Source organism: Bombina bombina, chromosome 1 (genome assembly GCF_027579735.1).
Source record: "Bombina bombina isolate aBomBom1 chromosome 1, aBomBom1.pri, whole genome shotgun sequence".
NCBI classification, from domain to species: Eukaryota; Metazoa; Chordata; class Amphibia; order Anura; family Bombinatoridae; genus Bombina; species Bombina bombina.
Window position 1 is genome coordinate 380,028,546 of NC_069499.1, and position 25,688 is coordinate 380,054,233.

General features: G+C 36.5%; 1 protein-coding gene across 2 annotated transcripts in view; it reads left to right on the plus strand.

Moving 5' to 3' along the window:
* The window catches only part of KYNU (kynureninase), a 318,611-nt gene extending 293,170 nt beyond the window's left edge, over positions 1-25,441 (plus strand). For both annotated transcript variants that reach the window (XM_053698265.1, XM_053698266.1), the window contains exons 11-14: positions 1,555-1,607; positions 4,270-4,355; positions 17,538-17,768; positions 25,181-25,441. In XM_053698265.1, coding sequence (XP_053554240.1) covers positions 1,555-1,607; positions 4,270-4,355; positions 17,538-17,768; positions 25,181-25,312 — 502 coding nt within the window. In that variant the 3' untranslated portion in view covers positions 25,313-25,441. The remainder of the gene's footprint in view (positions 1-1,554; positions 1,608-4,269; positions 4,356-17,537; positions 17,769-25,180) is intronic.
* The last annotated feature ends 247 nt before the right edge of the window (positions 25,442-25,688 follow it).

Genomic DNA, 25,688 nt, shown 5'->3' on the forward strand with positions numbered 1-25,688 from the left:
TTCAATGCCGTGATTGGAGGATGACCAATCCGTCATTTTAGACCCAGGAAGAGGCTTTGCGACAGGTGGAGGAAGCTGGAGCGTCTGTCAAGTTTAAAGGTAAGTATTTTTTTACAACACAAGTAAAATGTAAATTTTGATGACTTAAAGGGACACTGAACCCAAAATTTTTCTTTCGTGATTCAGATAGAGCATGCAATTTTAAGCAACTTTCTAATTTACTCCTATTATCAATGTTTCTTCGTTCTCTTGCTATTGTTATATAAAAAGAAGACATCTAAGCTTTTTTCTTGGTTCAGCACTCTGGACAGCAGTTTTTGATTGGTGGATGAATTTATCCACCAATCAGCAAGGACAACTTAGGTTGTTCACCAAAAATGGGCCGGATTTAAACTTGCATTCTTGCATTTCAAATAAAGATACCAAGAGAATAAGGAACATTTGATAATAGGAGTAAATTACAAAGTTGCTTAAAATTTCATGCTCTATCTGAATCACAAAAGAAAAAATTTGGGTTCAGTGTCCCTTTAAAGTGCCCCTGTTTTAATCGAATTTTTAAAAACCGGGCACTTTAGCATCAAAATTTACATTTACTTTAAAGTCAACTCCAGAACAGCAATTTTAAGCTAGCTAAACACAACTGGTGACCCAATGATAAGATGCTTATATACATAGTCACCAGTTAGCTCCCAGTAGTGCAGTGTTGCTCCTGACCCTACCTAGATATGCTTTTCAACAAAGCAGTGGCATCACTATCTCCCCAGTATAATGGCTGCAGCCAATGTTGGCTTCCCACCAATACTCTGCTCTAGCTCAGCGGCAGCTACAGCCAGCCTGCCCATGACATGCCCAGCCCCACCTTTGACTCACACAATCCTGTCCATGACACTCCTGGCTCCACCACTACAATTCACCCAGTCTCGCCCTCCAACAAATCACTGGTGCATTCTGGATGTTTCCCCCAAGAAAAAAGTTCTGTGGACGCCTCTGCAACAAATTATAAAGCAAGTCAATTTGATTATAGATGTGTATTGAAACATCTTTTACGGTTACCTGTACCTTATAAACTACAAATGCACTACTGAGCAGGCATTATGCATCATAGAACATGTATCTTATTTCATTTTATCAAGTTAAGCATTCATTTATACATTGCTAAAAGATATCTCTCTTTACCTCAAAATACCCTTGAACGTTGTTTAAAACTGGAAAAAATGCATATTTACTTTAAATTATTTCAAAAATGTATTAATTCATGAAGATTGCGATTAATATTTTGTCAAGGCATAATATTATGTATTTGGGAATTATTTGTGAGTTAATTTCAGCTGACTGTTTAATACATTGATCTGATCCAAAATAAGAGTATGGGTCCTGACATATAATTTCAATTCAATATGTGGTGATTTTTTTCTTCATATGCTCTGTTGATGAGGTATTTAATGCATATTTCTCTTTAATAGGCCTTTATTGTCTCATTATTTACTTTTTTTTTTTTTTTAATAAAGACTTTTCTTAAATTGTTTTTTTTTTATTTCTTCTATTTCTTTATAGGTTGATTGGATGGTGGGGACATGAGTTTAAAACTAGATTCAACATGGAAAACAGTATGTTAATCTGCATCGTCTTGTGTTTTTAAGGTGGTGTGTTTGTGTGTGAGTGTTAAATAGTGTTTAGAGTTGGATGCCATTAGCAGGTGCTGTAGGCATGAGTGCAATCAAAGATGGACAATACAGGAATGGGTGACATCAAGATGGTTGGGGCAGTGAACCTAAGCGCAGTGGATAATTTTATTAAGTCATTATGACACCTGCTTTAAAATGTTTAATCCAATATTCACTATACAATTGTTGACATTACAAAGAAGGATTTAACAATCTCTTCAGTATATAGAGGTTTAATGTAGGAGAGATTGACTGAACAAGAGTAATTAAAGGGACAGGAAACACACATTTTTTCCCTGTGTTTCAGGTAGAGCAGAGAGTTTTAAATAACCTTCCAATTTACTTATATCTTCAAGTTGCCTGAACATTGCTTGCTCTAACTGAATCATGAAAGTTTAATTTTGACTTCACTGTCAAATAGCATTATTTAAATGTAAGCCCTTGATAGTGATATATTGGAGAACCAGATAACTGCAAAAGTATGTAGCAGGTTAGTGTAATATTTTGGGTCTGTTGTGAGGGATTACAATACCAGATTATACAAAAGCAACTTTCTCTTTTTTTTAATCACTAAAAATAATTATGTGTATATAAATTACACAAATCAGTTTGCCTTGCATATTCAATTAATTTGCTATGCACCTTCTCTGAACATTATTCCTGGAATTATTTTATTTTATCTTATTGTATTTGTTTATATGTGTCTTCCTGAACATCACCATTTGGTGTTCTCTTTATCAAGAAGACAATTACAAGAGTCTTTAAGCCCCATGTGCAAAGCCAGTGCAGACAAGATTCCCGACTTGAGAACCTGTCCGCCGAGTTAAATGGCACTGGGCACTGTACACCTATGGCAATGAACATCCACTGCTCGTATGTACCATTACACACTCATTTGTGTGTGTAATGCCGCCCCCCTCTCTCACACGACCAATCACGCTAGAGAAGGGACCGTTAATCACCCCGAACGAACGTGCTATTTATTTTACTCAGTGTTTCTGTTTTTAATCAACTTATTGCTAAAGAGTTTGTTTAGAGGACAGATAAATGAAAGGATGCAATACATTATACTATATAATAAAATGCCAGGTATGTTTGTCCGACGCAGTCATGCGCAGTAGAGACTGTGCAAGACAAACATACCTGGCACTGTACGCATTAGAAGTCAGGCCCAGTGCCATAAGCAAGTTGATGTCCGTGGTCAGGTGCCTCAGAAACACAGCGTAATTTATTAGTGTCGGCGCCAGTCATTAGATTTCCCATGCTGCCATGTGAAGATTTGACAGCCGTGAATCACATGACGAAGCAGGAGCTTGCACTGCAGAACACAACCTTAAAAGTGCGTTAAGCGTTTACTGAGCTAACAGTGTAAAGAGGACGCAAAGCCGGTGTGGCTTCACTTTACGGTAAAGCATTGCATTTACTGTCACCCTATAGCACAGGGGACAGGGCATAAACGGGGCAAATTATATGTGCACTTACACTTTAACACTAGTTATTTATAAAACTACACAGTTTTAGTAAATTATTCTTTACTCCAGCAAGTTCTCTGCACCTCCGTTGAAGGTCTCCTGCATTTTACAATCAATACAGTGTGTGTGCGCGTGCACGTGTGTGCGTGTTTGTGTGTGTGTGCAAATGATGCATATAGCTTGTAGATTATATGATTATTACTTGAAAAGTAAACACCTTGTTTTTTTCTATGTATAAAAAATGTTTAGATGTGCAATAAAAAAACTTTGCAATATATTTTCATTATTATTTTGCCCCTTTTCATGATATTAAGCTCTGAAACTTGAAATGCACCCTGTTGACTTATCAAGGCTAACTCTGCTACAAATATTTTGGCTTTAACTGATACTAACGCAGTGACCATGGCTAGCCTTGTTTCCTGCAGATTAAACCCCAAATTTGCTCCTCCACATAATGTAAATGGTAGGTGGAGTGTGGCTATTGAAAAACGAATGCAGCAAATGAGATGTTCATTTAGTTAAAAAAAGTTTAGACTTGACTAATATGTTATTCTATAACAACAAAACAAAAATGTCTTATAATTACAAGGCGTTTACTGGCCCTTAAAGATACAAAGGAAGACCTATACAAATGAAAAGAAATCAGTAAAAATTTGTATTTAGTTCTAGATCACAGTTTACAAGAAAATAGTCTTATTAGAAGTCTTCTCAGAAGATACTTTATAGTTCTTCCCTTTTACTCTTAATTATTCTTGCTATGATTTGCCCAGAAACTGTATCATCATTTTTATTAGTGTCGCATAACACACAAAAACACATTGTTACAGACTAGTATAGTTACATATAAGGTAGCTGCTACATAGATTCCAACAATCCCAAAATTATCATTTGGTTAATTGTGGATTGGAACAAAAATCTTTTATTTATGTAAATTACAAAAAAAAAAAAAAAACCTGCTAGCATACAGTAAAACTTTTGAATTGGCATGATATATACGAACATATGTTCTCTTCTAAACAGTCATTTGTAGTGCATTTGTGTATATTGATACAATTTAAGATGCTGGCTGCTTAGCCTTGTATTTGTAAACAAATGATGTCCAATCATGTTATGTTGATTTTAATTTTCTACAGAATTGAAATTAAGCCCAGGCATTGATGGCTTTCGACTTTCAAATCCTCCTATTCTCTTGGTCTGTTCCGTGCATGCTAGTTTAGAGGTAAATATAATACTTTTACATGAATCTTAAGAAAAATATCAAATAGAAAAAAAAGAAAATTGTTAAACCGGAATAGTCACATTTGTGTGTTGCTGAAAGGTTATTTTTTTTTAAAAAAATGCAATTGTTTTATTACTTTTCAATGTTGAAACTGATACAGCAGGTATGGAGAAACTAGAAATTATCACATGAACATCTCTATGAAAAAAAAGAAGATATTTTATCCCATAATACAGGGAACAAATCCTGTTATTTGTACTGGGACTACCAAGACAGAGTGCATGTCGCATGTTTAATCCCTTCACCCATTTGGTATATATATATATATATGTTGTGCGGTACTTTGGCTATCGTACCACATAACGTGTGTGTGTATATATATATATATATATATATATATATATATATATATACGTATATATATGTCGGAGCTTCTGGAAGCTTCAGCAGTCTCGGCTGTTAAGTTACAGCCGAGAGTTGGAGTTCCTGAGCTCCAGGCATCTGCACGCATATAAAACCAGAGCGCTATCGTTGCTCCGGTTCCATATGAGGGCAGATACCAGATAGTTACACACAGTGACACTGTCTGTGTCAATGTGGGATCCAAGTATCTGCTGGTGCTGGCAGGAGGTGTGGGAGGGAATCTCCAGGAGGCGAGTGGGCAGATTAGCTGCGGAGGGAAGCGGTGAAAGTGTTTGGAGCAAAAATAAATAAATAACTAAATAATGGAGAGCGAGGGATGGGGACTAGGGGAGCTACAAAAAGGTGGGGTAGGTGTGTTTGGGGGGCCTAAATTATGATCGTGGGAGGGGGGGACCACTACACTACAGGAAATAGAAAAATAATTAAAACATTTTTAAAAATGACAAAAAAGTGTGTTTTATAGGTACTGGCAGACAGCTGCCAGTACCTAAGATGGCAGGCACTAGTTAGAGGGGGAAGGGTTACAGAGCTGTTTTGGGGGGGGGGGATCAGTGTGGTTGGAGGGTAAAGTGGGATCCTACACTGCAGAAAATAGAAAAAAAAATAGTTAATAATAAAAAAATCCTTAAATTATCATATTGACAGACTGTCTGTCAGTACTTAAGATGGGGGTGACGAGTAGGGGCTGAGGGAAGGAAGAGAGCTGTTTGGGACGGATCAGGTAGGGATCAGGATGTGGGAAGTGTTAGGTGTCAGATGGGAGGGTAATCTCTATATTAAAGCTAAAATTAACCTTACAAGCTACCTAATTAACCCCTTCACTACCAGAAAGAATAGAAGTGTGGTGCACAGCTGCAATTAGCAGCCTTCTAATGACCAAAAAGCAATGGCAAAACTATATATGTCTGCCATTTCTGAACAAAGGGGATCTCAGAGAAGCTTTTACAACCATTTGTGCCACAATTGCACCAGCAGTATGTAAATAATTTCAGTGAGAAACCCAAAGTTTGTGGGGGGAAAAATTATTTGATCAAATTTGACAGTGAGATGGGGCATGAAATATACCAAAATGGGCCTAGATCAATACATTGGGTTATCTTCTTAAAATATATATATATATAAATACAAGACAAGCGCACTCCAAGGGACTTATCAAAAATCACTTTAATCAGTGTTAACGTTTTCGGACATAATATAGTCCGTCTTCAGACAAAAAAGTGTACACTTTTTTGTCTGAAGACGGACTATATTATGTCCGAAAACGTTAACACTGATTAAAGTGATTTTTGATAAGTCCCTTGGAGTGCGCTTGTCTTGTATTTCTATTTATTTGTTTGCTGCACCCAGGGCATAAGGGCTTTTGTAATTGGGAGTGCAATTTCCTGCTTTCCTCTATATATATATATAGTTTTGATAGGTAAATAAAAAATGCTAAAAATTCTTTGGTATTTTGGCCAAGTTTTTCTATGAAAATCCCGGTAGTGAAGGAGTTAACTGTGAAAACACATACAATCACAGTAAAATCGCCTGAATTTTTATTAAAACAAAGTATAAACTCCACTTTGTAGATATAAAGTAAGATGAGGATTTGAATGGTAACGGCCTAAAGAGCATTAACCCTGGTGAATTTATCTCAAAGGTACAGTTAACACCAGAATGTATGTTGAGTAACATGTCTCTTTAAGGAGAAATGTAAGAAAGATCCTGCATTGATCAAGCTATCACTGTGTGGGATGTTGCAGAATTAGGCCTATGAACCTCCACCACTTAAATGGATTAGGAAAAACACATTTTTCAGAGTTAAATTACAGTAAAAGAGGCAAAATAAATAATGAAAATATATTACAAAATATTTTATGACAGAGAATTTAAAGCAACGGTAAAGTCAAAATTAAATGTTTATACTAGATTTACTTCTATTATCACATTTGCTTTATTCTTTTGGTGTCTTTTTTTAAAATATTAGGCTCAGTCACTGCAATATGCTGCTGGGAGCTAGCTGAACACTTATAGTGAGCCAATTACAAGAAGCATACATTTGCAGCAACCAATCACCAACTACACCAACCATCAACCGGACAGATAGCTCAGCAAAGCCGGACAGATAGCTCAGCATGCTAAGGCACTGTGGCTGAGCTCTGTAGCAACCCAAGGGTTGCAGGTTCGATCCCTGGTGAGGTCCACTCAACCTTTCATCCTTCTAAGGTTAATAAAATGAGCAGCGCCTTGAGACCCTTACGGGTGATTAGCCGTGCTTTACAAGTACCCAATACATACATCTCCCAGCAGCGCTGCTTCTGAGCCTACCTAGTTATGCTCTTTAACAAAGGATACCAAGAGAATAAAGCAAATTTGATATCAGAAGTAAATTGAAAATTTGTTTCAAAATATATTCTCTATCTGAATAATGAAAGTTTAATTTTGACTTTTACTGTCCCTTTAACATTTTATTGAACCTTTAATTTGTTTTAATCTGTGAGGAATATAATCTGTGAATAAATGCATTCAGATAAGAGGCTGCTTCAAAGATTTACGGCTAGATTTAGAGTTTGGCGGCCAAAGGGGTGCGTTAGCTACGCATGCTTTTTTTCTCCCGCACCTTTTAAATACCGCTGGTATTTAGAGTTCACAGAATGGCTGGGTTTTCAGTGCGTTAAGCTCCAAAAAGGGAGCGTAGAGCATAATTTAATAAATCATAAAAATAATTTAAAATAAATCATAACCTGTTACAATTAAACCTAACACTACACTATCAATAAATAAATTAAATAAAATACCTATAATTATCTACAATTAAACCTAACACTACACTATCAATAAATAAATTAAATACAATTCCTACAAATAAATACAATGAAATAAACTAACTAAAGTACAAAAAATAAAAAAGAACTAAGTTACAAAAAATAAAAAAATATTTACAAACATTAGAAAAATATTACAACAATTTTAAACTAATTACACCTACTCTAAGCCCCCTAATAAAATAACAAAGATCCCCAAAATAAAATAATGCCCTACCCTATTCTAAATTACAAAAGTTCAAAGCTCTTTTACCTTACCAGCCCTTAAAAGGGCTCTTTGCGGGGCATGCCCCAAAGAATTCAGCTCTTTTGCCTGTAAAAAAAACATACAATACCCCCCCCAACATTACAACCCACCACCCACATACCCCTAATCTAACCCAAACCCCCCTTAAATAAACCTAACACTAAGCCCCTGAAGATCTTCCTACCTTGTCTTCACCATGCCAGGTATCACCGATCGTTCCAGGCTCTGAAATCTTCATCCAAGCCCAAGCGGGGGCTAGACATCCATCATCCGGCTGAAGTCTTCTATCAAGCGACGGCTGAAGAAGTCCAGGAGAGGCTCCAAAGTCTTCATCCTATCCGGGAAGAAGAGTAGATCCGGACCGGCAACCATCTTCTTCCAAGCGGCATCTTCTATCTTCATCCGATGACGACCGGCTCCATCTTGAAGACCTCCACCGCGGACCCATCTTCTTCCGACGACTTCCCGACGAATGACGGTTCCTTTAAGGGACGTCATCCAAGATGGCGTCCCTCGAATTCCGATTGGCTGATAGGATTCTATCAGCCAATCGGAATTAAGGTAGGAAAATTCTGATTGGCTGATGGAATCAGCCAATCAGAATCAAGTTCAATCCGATTGGCTGATTCAATCAGCCAATCAGATTGAGCTTGCATTCTATTGGCTATTCCGATCAGCCAATAGAATGCAAGCTCAATCTGATTGGCTGATCGGATCAGCCAATCGGATTGAACTTGATTCTGATTGGCTGATTCCATCAGCCAATCAGAATTTTCCTACCTTAATTCCTCGGAATTCAAGGGACGCCATCTTGGATGACGTCCCTTAAAGGAACCGTCATTCGTCGGGAAGTCGTCGGAAGAAGAAGATGGGTCCGCGGTGGAGGTCTTCAAGGGGGGTGTTAGTGTTAGGGTTAGACTTAGCTTTAGAGGTTAATCCATTTATTAGAGTAGCGGTGAGCTCCGGTCAGCAGATTAGGGGTTAATACTTGAAGTTAGCTGTCTGCGATGTTAGGGAGGGCAGATTAGGGGTTAATACTATTTATTATAGGGTTATTGAGGCGGGAGTCAGGCGGATTAGGGGTTAATACATTTATTATACTAGCGGTGAGCTCCGGTCGGCAGATTAGGGGTTAATTATTGTAGGTAGCTGGCGGCGACGTTGTGGGGGGCAGATTAGGAGTTAATAAATATAATATAGGGGTCGGCGGTGTTAGGGGCAGCAGATTAGGGGTACATAGGGATAACGTAGTTGGCGGCGGTGTACGGAGCGGAAGATTAGGGTTTAAAAAATTTAAATATAGTGGCGGCGATGTGGGGGGACCTCGGTTTAGGGGTACATAGGTAGTTTATGGGTGTTAGTGTACTTTAGAGCACAGTAGTTAAGAGCTTTATAAACCGGCATTAGCCCAGAAAGCTCTTAACTACTGACTTTTTTCTGCGGCTGGAGTTTTGTCATTAGATTTCTAACGCTCACTTCAGCCACGACTCTAAATACCAGCGTTAGAAAGATCCCATTGAAAATATAGGATACGCAATTGACGTAAGGGGATCTGCGGTATGGAAAAGTCACGGCTGGAAAGTGAGCGTTAGACCCTTTAATGACTGGCTCCAAATACCAGAGGGCGGTAAAAACCAGCGTTAGGAGCCTCTAACGCTGGTTTTGACGGCTACCGCCCAACTCTAAATCTAGGCCTCAGAAATTAGCATATGAACCTACCTAGGTTTAGCTGTCAACAAAGAATACCAGGAGAACAAAGCAAATTTCATGATAAAAGTAAATTGGAAAGTTGTTTGAAATTACATGCCCTATCTGAATCAGGAAAGTTTAATTTTGACTAGACGGTCCCTTTAACTATGTGTTTAATAACCGCTATCTGTTTACAGAAGTTAAATACATATAGAGCTAGATTACAAGTGGCACAGTATTATTATTTTTCTCTTGTAAGGTGTATCCAGTCCACGGATCATCCATTACTTGTGGGATATTCTCATTCCCAACAGGAAGTTGCAAGAGGACACCCACAGCAGAGCTGTAATATAGCTCCTCCCCTAACTGTCATAGCCAGTCATTCTCTTGCAACTCTCAACAATCTAGGATGTTGTAGGAGAGAGTGGTTAAATATAGTTAGTTTATTTTCTTCAATCAAAAGTTTGTTATTTTTAAATAGTACCGGAGTTGTGCTATTTTATCTCAGGCAGTAAATAGAAGAAGAATCTGCCTGAGGTTTCTATGATCTTAGCAGGTTGTAACTAAGATCCATTGCTATTCTCACATATGTCTGAGGGGATTACACAGATGAGGTAACTTCAGCGAGAGAATGGCGTGCAGTTTATTCTGCTATCAGGTATGTGCAGTTATAATTTTTTTCTAGAGATGGAAAACACTAGAAAATGCTGCTGATACCGGATTAATGTAAGTTAAGCCTGAATACAGTGATTTAATAACGACTGGTATCATGCTTACTCCCAGGGGTAATACCCTTATGATATTGCAATATAAACGTTTGCTGGCATGTTTAATCGTTTTTATATATGCATTGGTGATAAAACTTTATTGGGGCCTAGTTTTTTCCACATGGCTGGCTTAAATTTTGACTAGAAACAGTTTTACTGAGGCTTTCCACTGTTATAGTATAAAAGTTACAGTTGGTGCAGTTAAAATTACAAACTGTGACATCCAGCTTCCCTCAGGAGTCCCCTGTATGCTATAGGACATCTCTAAAGGGCTCAAAGGCTTTCCAAAGTCGTTTATTGGGGAAGGTAGGACCACAGCTCGCCGTGGCAGTTGGTTGTGACTGTTAAAAAAACAAACAAAAAAAAAACGTCTATTTCGTTTTTTTGATCCGTTTTTTGAACTAAGGGGTTAATCATCCATTTGCAAGTGGATGCAATGCTCTGCTAGCCTATTACATACACTGTAAAAATTTCGTTTGATTTATTGCATTTTTTCACTGTTTTTCAAATTCTGACAAAATTTGTTTCTCTTAAAGGCACAGTACCGTTTTTTATATTTGCTTGTTAACTTGATTTAAAGTGTTTTCCAAGCTTGCTAGTCTCATTGCTAGTCTGTATAAACATGTCTGACATAGAAGAAACTTCTTGTTTATTATGTTTAAAAGCCATGGTGGAACCCCCTCTTAGAATGTGTACCAAATGTACTGATTTCATTTTATGCAATAAAGATCATATTCTGTTTTTAAAAAAATTATCACCAGAGGAATCTGACGAGGGGAAAGTTATGCCGACTAACTCTCCCCACGTGTCAGACCCTTTGACTACCGCCCAAGGGACTCACGCTCAAATGGCGCCAAGTACATCTAGGGTGCCCATAGCGTTTACTTTACAAGACATGGCGGCAGTCATGGATAATACACTGTCAGCGGTATTAGCCAGACTACCTGAACTTAGAGGTTAGCGAGATAGCTCTGGGGTGAGACAAAATGCAGAGCATACTGACGCTTTAAGAACCATGTCTGATACTGCCTCACAATATGCAGAAGCTGAGGAAGGAGAGCTTCAGTCAGTGGGTGATGTTAATGACTCAGGAAAGATACCTGATTCTAATATTTCTACATTTAAATTTAAGCTTGAATACCTCCGCGTGTTACTTAGGGAGGTTTTAGCTGCTCTGAATGACTGTGATACCATTGCAGTGCCAGAGAAATTTTGTAGACTGGATAAATGCTTTGCAGTGCCAGTGTGTACTGATGTTTTTCCAATACCTAAAAGGTTTACAGAAATTATTAATAAGGAATGGGATAGACCAGGTGTGCCGTTCTCTTCCCCTCCTATTTTTAGAAAAATGTTTTCCAATAGACGCCACCACACGGGACTTATGGCAGACAGTCCCTAAGGTGGAGGGAGCAGTTTCTACTCTAGCAAAGCGTACTACTATCCCTGTCGAGGACAGTTGTGCTTTTTTAGAGCCAATGGATAAAAAATTAGGTTACCTTAAGAAAATATTTATTCAACAAGGTTTTATCCTACAGCCCATTGCATGCATTGCCCCTGTCACTGCTGCTGCGGCGTACTGGTTTGAGTCTCTGGAAGAGGCTTTACAGGTACAGACTCCATTGGATGACATACTTGGCAAACTTAGAGCACTTAAGCTAGCCAATTATTTTATTTCTGATGCCATTGTTCATTTGAATAAACTAATGGCTAAGAATTCTGGTTTTGCTATACAGGCGCGCAGAGTGTTATGGCTTAAATCATGGTCAGCTGACGTAACTTTAAAATCTAAGCTACTTAACATTCCCTTCAAGGGGCAGACCCTATTCGGGCCTGGTTTGAAGGAGATTATTGCTGATATCACGGGAGGAAAAGGTTGTGCCCTTCCTCAGGACAGGTCCAAATCTAGGGCCAAACAGTCTAATTTTTGTGCCTTTCGAAAATTCAAGGCAGGTGCGGCATCAACTTCCTCTAATAATAAACAAGAGGGAACTTTTGCTCAATCCAAGACGGTCTGGAGACCAAACCAGACCTGGAAAAAAGGTAAGCAGGTCAAAAAGCCTGCTGCTGCCTCTAAGACAGCATGAAGGAATGACCCCCTAACCGGTAACGGATCTAGTAGGGGGCAGACTTTCACTCTTCGCCCAGGCGTGGGCAAGAGATGTTCAGGATCCCTGGGCGTTTGAAATTATATCCCAGGGATATCTTCTGGACTTCAAAGCTTCCCCCCCAAAAGGGAGATTTCACCTTTCACAATTATCTGCAAACCAGATAAAGAGTGAGGCATTCTTACACTGTGTACGAGACCTCCTAGTTATGGGAGTGATCCATCCAGTTCCAAAGGAGGAACAGGAACAGGGTTTTTACTCAAATCTGTTTGTGGTTCCCAAAAAAGAGGGAACCTTCAGACCGATTTTGGATCTAAAGATCTTAAACAAATTCCTCAAAGTTCCGTCATTCAAGATGGAAAGTATTCGTACCATCCTACCACTGATCCAGGAGGGTCAATATATGACTACAGTGGATCTAAAGGATGCTTTTCTTCACATTCCGATACACAAAGATCATCATCGGTTTCTCAGGTTTGCCTTTCAAGACAGGCATTACCAGTTGTAGCTCTTCCCTTTGGATTAGCTACAGCCCCAAGAATCTTTACAAAGGTTCTAGGGTCGCTTTTGGTGGTCCTAAGGCCGCGGGGCATAGCAGTAGCCCCTTATTTAGATGACATCCTGATACAGGTGTCAAACTTCCAAATTGCCAAGTCTCATACGGACGTAGTACTGGCATTTCTGAGGTCGCATGGGTGGAAAGTGAACGAGGAAAAGTGTTCTCTATCCCCACTCACAAGAGTTTCCTTTCTAGGGACTCTGATAGATTCTGTAGAAATTAAAATTTACCTTGACGGAGTCCAGGTTATCAAAGCTTCTAAATTCCTGTCGGGTTCTTCATTCCATTCCGCGCCCTTTGGTGGCTCAGTGTATGGAAGTAATCGGCTTAATGGTAGCGGCAATGGACATAGTGCCGTTTGCACGCTTACATCTCAGACCGCTGCAACTATGCAGGCTCAGTCAGTGGAGCGGGGATTACACAGATTTGACCCCTCAACTGAATCTGTACCAAGAGACCAGGGATCCTCTTCCCTGGTGGCTATCTCGGGTCCATCTGTCCAAAGGTATGACCTTCGCAGGCCAGATTGGACTATTGTAACAACAAATGCCAGCCTTCTAGGTTGGGGTGCAGTCTGGAACTCCCTGAAGGCTCAGGGATCATGGACTCAGGAGGAGTCTCTCCTTCCAATAAATATTCTGGAACTAAGAGTGATATTCAAGGCTCTTCAGGTTTGGCCTCAGTTAGCAACTCTGAGGTACATCAGATTTCAGTCGGACAACATCACGACTGTAGCTTACATCAACCATCGAGGGGGAACAAGAAGTTCCCTAGAGATGTTAGAAGTTTCAAAAATAATTCACTGGGCAGAGATTCACTCTTGCCACCTATCAGCTATCCATATCCCAGGTGTAGAGCACTGGGAGGCAGATTTTCTAAGTCGTCAGACTTTTCATCCGGGAGAGTGGGAACTCCATCCAGAGGTATTTGCACAACTGATTCTCCGTTGGGGCAAACCAGAACTGGATCTCATGGCGTCTCGCCAGAACGCCAAGCTTCCGTGTTACGGATCCAGGTCCAGGGATCCCAAGGCGACACTGATAGATACTCTAGCAGCGCCCTGGTCTTTCAACCTGGCTTATGTGTTTCCAATGTTTCCTCTGCTCCCTCGACTGATTGCCAAGATCAAGCAGGAGAGAGCATCAGTGATTCTGATAGCACCTGCGTGGCCACGCAGGACCTGGTATGCAGATCTAGTGGACATGTCATCCTTTCCACCATGGTCTCTGCCTCTGAGACAGGACCTTCTACTTCAGGGTCCTTTCAACCATCCAAATCTAATTTCTCTGAGGCTGACTGCCTGGATGCTTGATTTTATCAAAGCGTGGCTTCTCCGAGTCAGTTACTGATACCTTAATACAGGCACGAAAGCCTGTCACCAGGAAAATTTACCATAAGGTATGGCGTAGATATCTTTATTGGTGTGAATCCAAGGGTTACTCATGGAGTAAGGTCAGGATTCCTAGGATTTTATCTTTTCTCCAAGAAGGTTTGGAAAAAGGATTGTCAGCTAGTTTCTTAAAGGGACAGATTTTTGCTCTGTCTATTCTTTTGCACTAGCGTCTGGCAGATGTTCTAGACGTTCAGGCATTTTGTCAGGCTTTAGTTTGAATCAAGCCTGTGTTTAAACCTGTTGCTCCACCACGGAGCTTAAACTTGGTTCTTAAGGTTCTTCAAGGAGTTCCGTTTGAACCTCTTCATTCCATAGATATCAAACTTTTATCTTGGAAAGTTCTTTTTTTTTTTTTTTTTTTGGTAGCTATTTCCTCGGCTCGTAGAGTCTCTGAGCTATCTGCCTTACAATGTTATTCTCCTTATCTGATTTTTCATACGGATAAGGTAGTCCTGCGTACCAAACCTGGGTTCTTACCTAAGGTGGTATCTAACAAGAATATCAATCAAGAGATTGTGGTTCCATCCTTGTGTTACACAATCTGGACGTGGTCTGTGCTTTAAAGTTTTACTTACAAGCTACTAAAGATTTTCGTCAAACATCTGCTTTGTTTGTTGTCTACTCTGGACAGAGGAGAGGTCAAAAGGCTTTGGCAACCTCTTTTTCTTTTTGGCTAAGAAGCTTAATCCGCTTAGCCTATGAGACTGCTGGACAGCAGCCTCCTGAAAGGATTACAGCTCATTCCACTAGAGCTGTGGCTTCCACTTGGGCCTTTAAAAATGAGGCTTCTGTTGAACAGATTTGCAAGGCGGCGACTTGGTCTTCGCTTCATACTTTTTCAAAATTTTACAAATTTGATACTTTTGCTTCTTTGGAGGCTATATTTGGGAGAAAGGTTTTACAGGCAGTGGTTCCTTCCATTTAAGTTCCTGCCTTGTCCCTCCCTTCATCCGTGTACTTTAGCTTTGGTATTGGTATCCCACAAGTAATGGATGATCCGTGGACTGGATACACCTTACAAGAGAAAACACAATTTATGCTTACCTGATAAATTTATTTCTCTTGTGGTGTATCCAGTCCACGGCCCGCCCAGTCATTTTAAGGCAGGTAATTTTTTAATTTAAACAGTAACCACTACACCCTTTGGTTCCTCCTTTCTCGGCTTGTTTTCGGTCGAATGACTGGCTATGACAGTTAGGGGAGGAGCTATATTACAGCTCTGCTGTGGGTGTCCTCTTGCAACTTCCTGTTGGGAATGAGAATATCCCACAAGTAATGGATGATCCGTGGACTGGATACACCACAAGAGAAATAAATTTATCAGGTAAGCATAAATTGTGTTTTTCACAATCACACTACTTGGGTTGTGTTCATATTACTAGTTCCAAAAAACATATTTTGGGCTAGCGTTAACCTGAATTGTGTGGAAAAAAGTTTTCGCATGCATGTATTTACCCATAGAAAAATATAGTGGTAAAAAGACCTAACACCCGAGATTGCGCAAACGCCATTGCATTCTCGCATTCCCCATACAAGTCAAAAAAGAAAAAAATAACACCCATCGTGCAAAAAACAGCATATTCGCATAAGAAAATGTGAAATATTTACAGTAAAACCGTTTGCGCCTCACTTGTAATCTAGCCCAGAGTTGGGGCATTGCTAATGTTAAAATTACCATATTGGAACATGTGTTTTTTTTTTGTTTTTTTAATTTGTTAATTATTGTGACCCTTTTAATTTCACATCATATAGAATAGGGGAATTTATGTATCTACTTTATAGAGAATAGATTTGACCCTGTAAATGCATTTGCAAAATCATATTTTTCTTTCATCCTTTTCCTAATAAAAATGGTTGCTGCTACCACAATCATAATAAAAAAGCTGTTTTGTAGTCAATGATAAATCTACAAGCATACTATTTATTGCTTTTTTATTGAATTCAGAAGTATAGCAGCCAAAATGAGTTTTATTAAGCTGCAGTACATGATATGTGTACGTTTGAAATTAAGTAGTTGACATACATTTTAATGTTTTGCTGGACTCTTAGAAAACAGATCTACTGAGGTACAAGACAAATTTCAAGGACACAACATAAAACACATTAGCAAGCTACATTCTAGAAGCAAGCCATTTAAAAATGCACTTGGAGTATAGACATTTATTACTTTACTGAACACTGATTGTTTATATAATTTTCAGCATAGCAACTTAATGCTTCATCTGTAACAATAGAAGCTGTTAAAGCCAAATCCTGAAAGCTTTTTGCATGAATTTTAGCTGCTAAATTAAGCAAATATGACCTGGGATTCCAAGCACAGATACAATATACCACCCCAGAGGCTCGTTTATACAAAGTACCTCACTGTATAGGCTCTATAAAAATCATATTTTTTTCTCTTTACTTCATCATGGTAAGGCTACAGGGTATTCCATTTATGAACTCATGTCAGTGCAGTAGTGACTATGGGTCTCTATCATTAAACCCGCTGCAGGGAGCCTTAGACAATGAGAGTTAGGAGCACAGTGAATCTCGGTTTTATGTCTGATTTTACCCTTTTTGGCACAAGAAGTTAGGCTTTCCAAGAGCTAATTGCTACTGTAGAAAAACTGGAAAACGAAACTAACCACTGGTACGTAAATCCCAGCTCCCGGTGCAATCAAGAAAATGCATCCTACTTGGAAACTAAAAGGGAATATGTCCAACTATTTAGATTATCTGTGCTACACTATACGTTTGTAGGACTTTTTGCAATTTGGTTAAAAGAAACAACACAAATTTGTGCTTTTAATTTTTATTATAAACTCTGTAAAAAAAAAATAATAATCATACTTTTATCATCCTAATAATGTACAGCTCATATTAATTTGCCATATTTATGTTCTAACTACAAATGTAATTATTATTTTATTTGTTTCTATGTAATATCAACAAAGTTAGTTTTATTTTGTTCTTTGGAATGTATTCATTTTCTAGCAAGGCAATTTAAATAAATAATATTATTATTATTATTAATTGTCACATTTATAACTGTTTTTAATCAAATGATAAGGGGAATAATTTAATAATTACATATATTCTCAATTTGCAGATAGCCGGTCATCCTAGACTGTAAAAGTGCATACTGGATTTTTTTTTTTTTCTGTTTTGAGTTTTTATTTTTATTAAAATTTTAACATATATATTTTTATATAGGTCTTCGATCAAACCAGCATGAAAGAATTAAGAAAAAAGTCAAAACTACTGACTGGCTACTTGGAATATTTAATTATGTATTACTACGGCAACAAAAACAGTGAACCTCAGAAACCTTTTGTAAAAATTGTAACACCTTCTAATGTTGAAGAAAGAGGATGTCAGCTTTCATTATCTTTTTCTTTCCCAATAAAAGCTGTTCATGAAGAGCTTGAAAAGAGAGGAGTAGTAGTGAGTAACTGCTTTTTTGGTCATATTTGATACATCATCTTCACATAAATAACAAAGGCCTAGATTACAAGTGAAATTGAGAAATGGTAGCGCTATGATGCTCTTACATCGCTAGAGCACAATCAATAGTGCTTCCATTTCGACTTCTATATTACAAAATGTTGATTTTTTTCAGCGAAAGCCTAGGGCCCACTAACTTCTAGTAGTCAGATAGAGTGATTGTGCTAACTCACTCACATAATGAACTTCTATGGGGAATGCTGAAAACTCACACATATACACATATGTACACATATATACATAACATTCAAATCCTCAAACATTCGTACACACCTTGGAGCCCTTCCCAGTTCAACACTTTGTCCCTATTTTACATTTCATAGGTGTGTGTGTATATACAGTATATATATATATATATATATATATATATATATATACTGCAAAATAGATCCACACTTACTGGACTTTAAATAACAAAATGGGCCAGGCTCCTTAGCTTAGATTCCTGCTTTTTCAAATAAAAATAGAAAGAGAACGAAGAAAAATTGATAATAGGAGTAAATTAGAAAGTCGCTTAAAATTGCATGCTCTATCTGAATCATGAAAGAAACATTTTGGGTTTAGTATCCCTTTATTAACACTCCACTTGAAATGTAAGCCAATCTATTTCATTCACAATACCTCCTTAGAGTACCTTAATATAATAGTAATACTATATACAATTTGAAGCATTATGGGGAATCTATGAAGCCTTTACAGATTTAACTTATATATATAATATGTGTATATGTTTATACACATATTAACACACAAATATATTTGTATATAAGCAAATACTCATGTATTTACAGGGAACACACAGTCCCCATAGACCGCTATGTAAAGGCACTTTTCAGTACCGTTTTCTTTTTATTGCTAACACCCCACACCCACAAACTTTGACGCCTAAAAACTGCTTTGTGCAGGTTTCTTAAAAAAAATAAGACAATTTTTTATTTTATTTTTCAAAAGGGACCTCACATTTTTATTTTGGTCTGGATTCTTGTTTGATTTCTGGAGCACTAATTGCTACCGCTAGCTTGCGGTAGCATTAACCAGCCACTTGTAATTTGCCCGTTTACGGGCGTGCAATAAATTAGCACTCCACTTTTAATCTTGCTCTTATTGTTTGTCCTTAATGTCCATCATCAGAATTTAATTAATGGTGTATACAGATAAAGATGCAACAACTCATCATCCACTTTTTGGGAAAAGTGTAAAGCAAATATAGTGCCTTTCAAAGGAATACTACAAGTGCTCCATTTGGTAAAAACAAATATGTTAAAGAAAAGTAAACATAAAAAGAAACAGATTGTGTGAAAAAAAACAGCAAACAGCTTACTTGTTTTCTTGCATAATGAGCACTCAGGCATTGCCAGTGTAAATATTGTATCCCTGCCTTAGTGTGATAAAAGAGCTGCCATGTTTAAAACTTAGGTTACAGTTAACCAGCTCATGTCATTTTAGAAGGTTTATCAAATCAGGCTAGAAAAAGCTTTCCTGCAGAGGCCTCCTTGTAGGACTCCCTCTTAAAATTTGTGGAAGAAATTAATCAGGAGGTTAGTGGCCTTGAATTCACTTTGGCATTTTAGTGAAGAAAGGATGGTTTTCCTTGACACTGTAGTATATAAGCAAGGGTCTGATTTAAAAATTGGCATATACTGTAAGGAAACAGATTGCAATACCCTTCTTAGATACGACAGTTTCCATAATAAAAGACTAAAGGACTCTCTTCGAAGGAGTCAACTAATTAGGGTAGACAGAATAGTCAGTGAGTTAAAAACAAATTATATTAACTGAAATGGGGTAGAAATTCCTGGAAAGAGGTTACCCTAAAGGGTTAATTAACAAGGAAACTTATAACATATGTCATAAAAGGGATAATAATGTAGCCAAAAAGGCAGATGATGAAAAATGGATATTTGTATCCCAATATAATGAATACAGCGAGAAAATAGCTTGCATCATTAGAAAACATTGGCATATAATCCAGGATTGTAATAAAGATATAAAGATTTTTCAAAATAAAGCCATTATGGCCCACCAGAGAGTACAAAATCTTAATGACATCCTATTTCAATCAGATTTAGGACCCAAATATAACAAAAGGGAGAGATACAAATAACAAATAACTACAAATAACTGATACATCACTGAAAAAAACATGGGTTGCTATCCTTTGTTTAGGATGTGGTAATTGCCATTCGGTAATAAAAGGAAAATAATTTGTTCACACTAGGAGTAGACATACATTTAAATTAAAATCCTTTTTTACATGTGAATCCACATTTGTGGTGTACATAATAAAATGTCCACGGTGCACCTGTCCTATGAAGGATATTACCCTGTTGCCTGTCTAACTTTGAACTGTTCCTTGTAGGGCTGAGACATGAAGTAATGGACACTGCATAGATGTAGTGTAAAGAATAAATAGTAAAAGGTAAAATTTGTTTAAAATAGATTAATAATACAAATTGCAATGATTTCTAATGGCTTAGTGCTTTTTTTATTACTACAATGAAAGTGACTGTTTAACATCCCTTTAAAGGGACACTAAACCCAATCATTTTCTATCATGATTCAGGTAGAGAATATAATTTTAAACAACATTCAAATTTACTTCTATTATCTAATTTGTTTCATTCTTTAGATATCCTTTGTTGAAGAAATAGCAATGCATATGGGTGAGCCAATCACAAAAGGCATCTATGTGCAGCCACCAATCAGAAGCTACTTGAGCCTATCTAGATATGCTTTTCAGCCAAGAATATCAAGAGAATGAAGCAAATTAGATAATATAAGTAAATTAGAAAGTTGTTTAAAATTGTAAGGTTTTTTTTCTAAATCATGAAAGAAAAAAATTGGGTTTTATGTCCCTTTAACTATGTCTTTCAAAGGTGTAAACTAGAATTAATCACAAATCAAGCTTAAATTTACTTTGCAAAGTCACAAATGATGACATTTATATTTAAGTAATATGCAGATATAATATGAAAGCTTTTTGTGTAATGGTTTCAAGTTTATTCTTGTTATGTATAAAAGAGATGGGAGTGATTGCACCAAAGTTATTTTTTCTCTATACACCTGATGAAAGCCTGATGATGGCAATGTGAGACAGACAAAAACTGAGAAACTATGATTAACACACTGAAGGACAGTTTACAAAACATAATAATGGAGTAAATATATTCAGGAAAATGATCTGCTCCTAAAACAATATCAACTTCACAAAAGAAAGTGATAAGATCTAAAAGCCACCACCCAAGAGAAGACTGACAAAAAGTCCAGCGGATATCTCAGGTATATTAGCGATTTGTCACAACACTCATATGTATAACATGAACGTCAGCAATTTATAAATGATATATGCAGTAATCATACTTATAGGGACATGAAACCCAACATTTTTCTTTCATGATTCACATAAAGATTACAATTTTAAACAACTTTCCAATTTAGTTTAATTATCTCATTTGCTTCGTTATTTATTATCAGGTATTTGTAGAGCGCCAACAGATTCCGCAGCTATATCCTATGTTGAAGAAATAGCAAAGCACATGGGTGAGCCAATAACATGAGGCAGCTATTAGACATGTGCATGGCGAAAAAATTTGTTTCGGATCGATTCAGATTTTTTCGAATTTCGGTTCGGATCGATTCGAATTCGGAAAAATTCTAATCAATTCGGTTCGGATTCGTTTTGGATACATTCGGATTCAAATAAATTCGGCTGGATTCGGTTTGGAAATTCGGTAAGTATTAGGTGGGATGTGCTGTGTATTAGACTAGTATTATGTACTGTATATTAGGTGTGATATAACCTAATATACTGTACAATACTAGTGTAATCCATGGCCATCCGAATCTACCGAATAAATCCGAACTAATTCAGATTTATTCGGTAGATTCGGCACTATTTTAATTCGGAAATTTGAATCGATCCGAATCCCGAATTTTACGAATTTGGCCAAATTTCCAAATCAATCTGAAACGAATCGCACATTTCTAGCAGCTATGTGCAGCCAGCAATCAGCAGCTATGGAGCCTATCTAGATATGCTTTTCAACAAAGGATATCCAGAAAATGAAGCAAATTAGATAATAGAAGTAAATTGGAAAGTTGTTTAAAATTGCATGCTCTTTCTAAATCATGAAATAAAAAAAAATGTTTTTTTGTCTCTTTAAGGTAGATTTCTGCTATTTTCTCCCTCATTATCCCTCTCCTTTCTCCTATTTGCATCTAAAATGTTGGATGTCTTTTTGCCCATATATGGTGCATATAAAGTATCTACTGAGTTTTTCTTCTGTCTAGCAATCTAAAAGCACACAAAAATATCTTATACAGTTTGAACATATACCAATCCAGGTGTAGGAAACCATATGTGCAAACTAAGCACTAAAATATAACAAGTAGTATGCAAATTTGATTTTGGATCATAGATGCAGAAAGATTGCAATATAACTATAATTGGTATTTTAATTTCTAATGTCATTTTCTTTTATTATCCTTAACAGTAGATTGTTATTGTAATTTTAACAGATTCATATTTGCCATCACATGTGTGTAGTGTTAATCCAAATTTAATCATTCCAAAGATAAAGCAACATAGACAAAACTGTGGTGACATATACAGTATTAGCACTAGCAGCACAACCAAAATACAAGCATAGGTCACATATATGAAACTTGGTTTTCCTTCCTAAATACAGTATCTCTTACTAACCATTATCTACTGTCATTTATAAAGTTTATGCAAATGAATTCACTATTGCTGATTGTTCAGAAATTCTGTGCAGTCATTTCGGAGATTTCCATTAGAGGTCAGTGCTGAGCCTGTTTTCAAGTAAATGAGACTAGTCTGGCTTTATAACTTTTCCTAAAATAAATTATTTAGTTAAATCAATGGAAATATATAAGCTGCATTTAACACACTAGCAAAGTACACTATTTAAAGGGATATTCAAATAAAAATATATATCAAACATTAGAAAAAAGCTCTATTGAAACGTGTTAAAATATGGTTAAAGCAATTTGTTTTCATTTTGAAAATAACAGGAAGTGAATGTTTGTGCACAACTGGTTACTTGCTGTGGATATATTGCTGAAATGGGGCACTCGTATAACTTTATTGGCAGACAGTGATATAGTTTTTTTCTTTTGTTTTTACCACATGAATATATAATAATAATAATTAAAAAAATCAGTTATATTTTATAATATCTGCACTTAGAAGCAAGATTTTTTTTTATTTTTTCATCTTTTTAAACAAACAATTAAAGCTGTTAAAAAGTGATATTGAAATAACAGGAAATGTATGTTTGTACCTTTTAAAGGGGCACGCACGCCAAAATATTTCCTTCATGATTCAGATATAGAATACAATTTTAAAATTGTTTCCAATTTACTTCTTTTCCCAAATTTGCTCTGTTTTCATGTTATTCTTTGTTGAAGAGATATCAAGATACGTAGCGTTCACATATCTGGAGTACAATATGGCACAACATTTTTTTGCCGTCTAGTGTTTTTGATAATGTATAACATTCTTACAAAACTTCTACTATAGTTTACCTTCTTGCTTTGCAACAAAGGATACTAAGACAACGAAGACAAATTTAAAATGGAAATAAATTAGAAAGTTGTTTTAAATTGTATTGTAATTGTAAAGGACCTTAAACTGCTGGGTACAACTACAGTAGCGCTGTTACTACTCACTATGCTATTTTCCTCCTTCCTGCAGCTCTTTTTAAAGCCTTTACAGTAGCTGGTTGGTAAAGCTCTGCATCTACATACTGTTCGGTGCTATCTTGGCACATGTGTATTGTTGACTCCTGTAACAAAAACCGTGTTCTTACAGATCACTTACCTGTTTTGTGTACCTTGCTGTGCCTTGCACAATAAAAAGCACAGCTTCACATATTTACATTATTGTTTTACACAGTTTAAAAGTTACATAACAAATATAAAAAAATGTCAAAGCAAAAACAGACAGCTCCCATTCTGCACACAAAACTGAAGTGTGTTATACAGCTTGTCAACAAGAAAACAGTATCAACAATATCAAAGATCTGTGAATGACCAAACGTCTGTCACAGCGTGCAAGAATACTTCAACATCCAAAATGGCGGCACCCAGCATAAGGATGCAGAGCTCCACTAACCAGCACCTGGAAAGGGTTAATATATGGAAAAAATGCTTTAAAAAGAGCTGCCGGTATCGGGGAAAAGAAAAATAGCATAGTAAGTAAGTAACCATGCTACTGTAGTTGTACCTGGAATTGCAATGCCCCATTTTTACTAGGTATTGCAATCAGAAATATATTATTGCTTTTTTCATCAGTCTAATATACTCATTTATTTTTTATAAATAATCTGAATATTTTATATAAATAAATTCATTATGCACCCTAATATAACTCCTGTCTGGCTTAGTGCACATGCATATGCGCAAAACTAGACAGAAGTAAAAAAAAATCTTCATGTGTGCTAAACTCAAAGGTGGTTATGAATACTTTAAATTTCTATGTTCTTCACATGGAAGAAAATGTTCTTTTTTATTTTTAAATAAATATATGTATATATATATATATGTGTGTGTGTGTGTGTATATTCATATTGATATATAGGTATAGATATATTTTTTATATATATATATATATATATATATATATATATATATATAATCGTATATGTATAAATGAAAATAATATTTTCTTCTATGTGAAGAACATTGGAATGTTAAAGTTTCAAAACTATCTTTGGCTTTAACTGTGTTGGTCTAACTCAGTGTCAGGTTAGCGCGAATGATAAGTGTTAGGGTTTTTTTTTTTCCAAGCATGCTCTATTGAAGTCTACGGGGTGAAGAAGTTAACAATGTAGTGATATCCGAAGTCCTGAAGTTAGTGCACATCAGGGTTAGCTCGTGCGCAGATAATTTACTTTTAACTTGTAATACGCTTGCTAACCCGCCCACATTAAAAGTTTACTTCCAGCGGTGTTTGCACGCAAGTGAAAGCACTAAAGAGTGCCCCGCTTGTAATCTAGCCTACAATGTTTAAATTTGTTGTAAAACAGTTTTCATACACTTTCATAGTTTTTAGCTAATATGTTAATTTATTTCTAGACTACATAAATGTTGTGTCCTGTTAATAAGTTGTATGTACTGTATGTAAACTATACTCTTAGTTATCTCACATAATGCAAATTAGACACATTTCTGTATTTCTAGTATTATTTATTTTATCGATTAAGTAGTGTGGTCACCCTATGCCCCTAAATTATATGCTATATTAATTTAAAAAAACTTATTATTTCCTGTAAATATAAAGCAAAATTTAGTAAATTGTGACATTTATATATATAATTTTTTCTTTGCAGTGTGACATGCGAGAACCAAATCATTTAAGAATTGCACCAGTACCTCTCTACAACTCGTTCCATGATGTTTACAGATTTATTAATATTCTCCGTGATGCAATATCATCCATTGAAGAAATTTCCAAAAAATAAAGAAAAGAAAGTTGCTCATATACTCAAAAGGTTCTAATTTGGATCTACCTGGTGTTGCTTATTTTTCTTGACTACAGTTGTACTTTTTAATTACATATTGTTCATTAAGCTAACATCAAAATTAAAGAATATTATTCATCAAAGTACAAAGATATGTCATTTATACTATTGCTAATAATTAAAATGATTTCAAAAGATAATTATCATTTGTGAACTGAGAAACAGAGAACCTTTAATTTAAAGAACACAATATTAATAGTGGATAACACTAACACTAATACACTAATTACTGTGTGCCTGAAACTTTGCATTTAAACGGCTACAAAAGGTTAAAAAAAGGGATAGTCAAGTCAAAATTAAACTTTCATGATTCAGA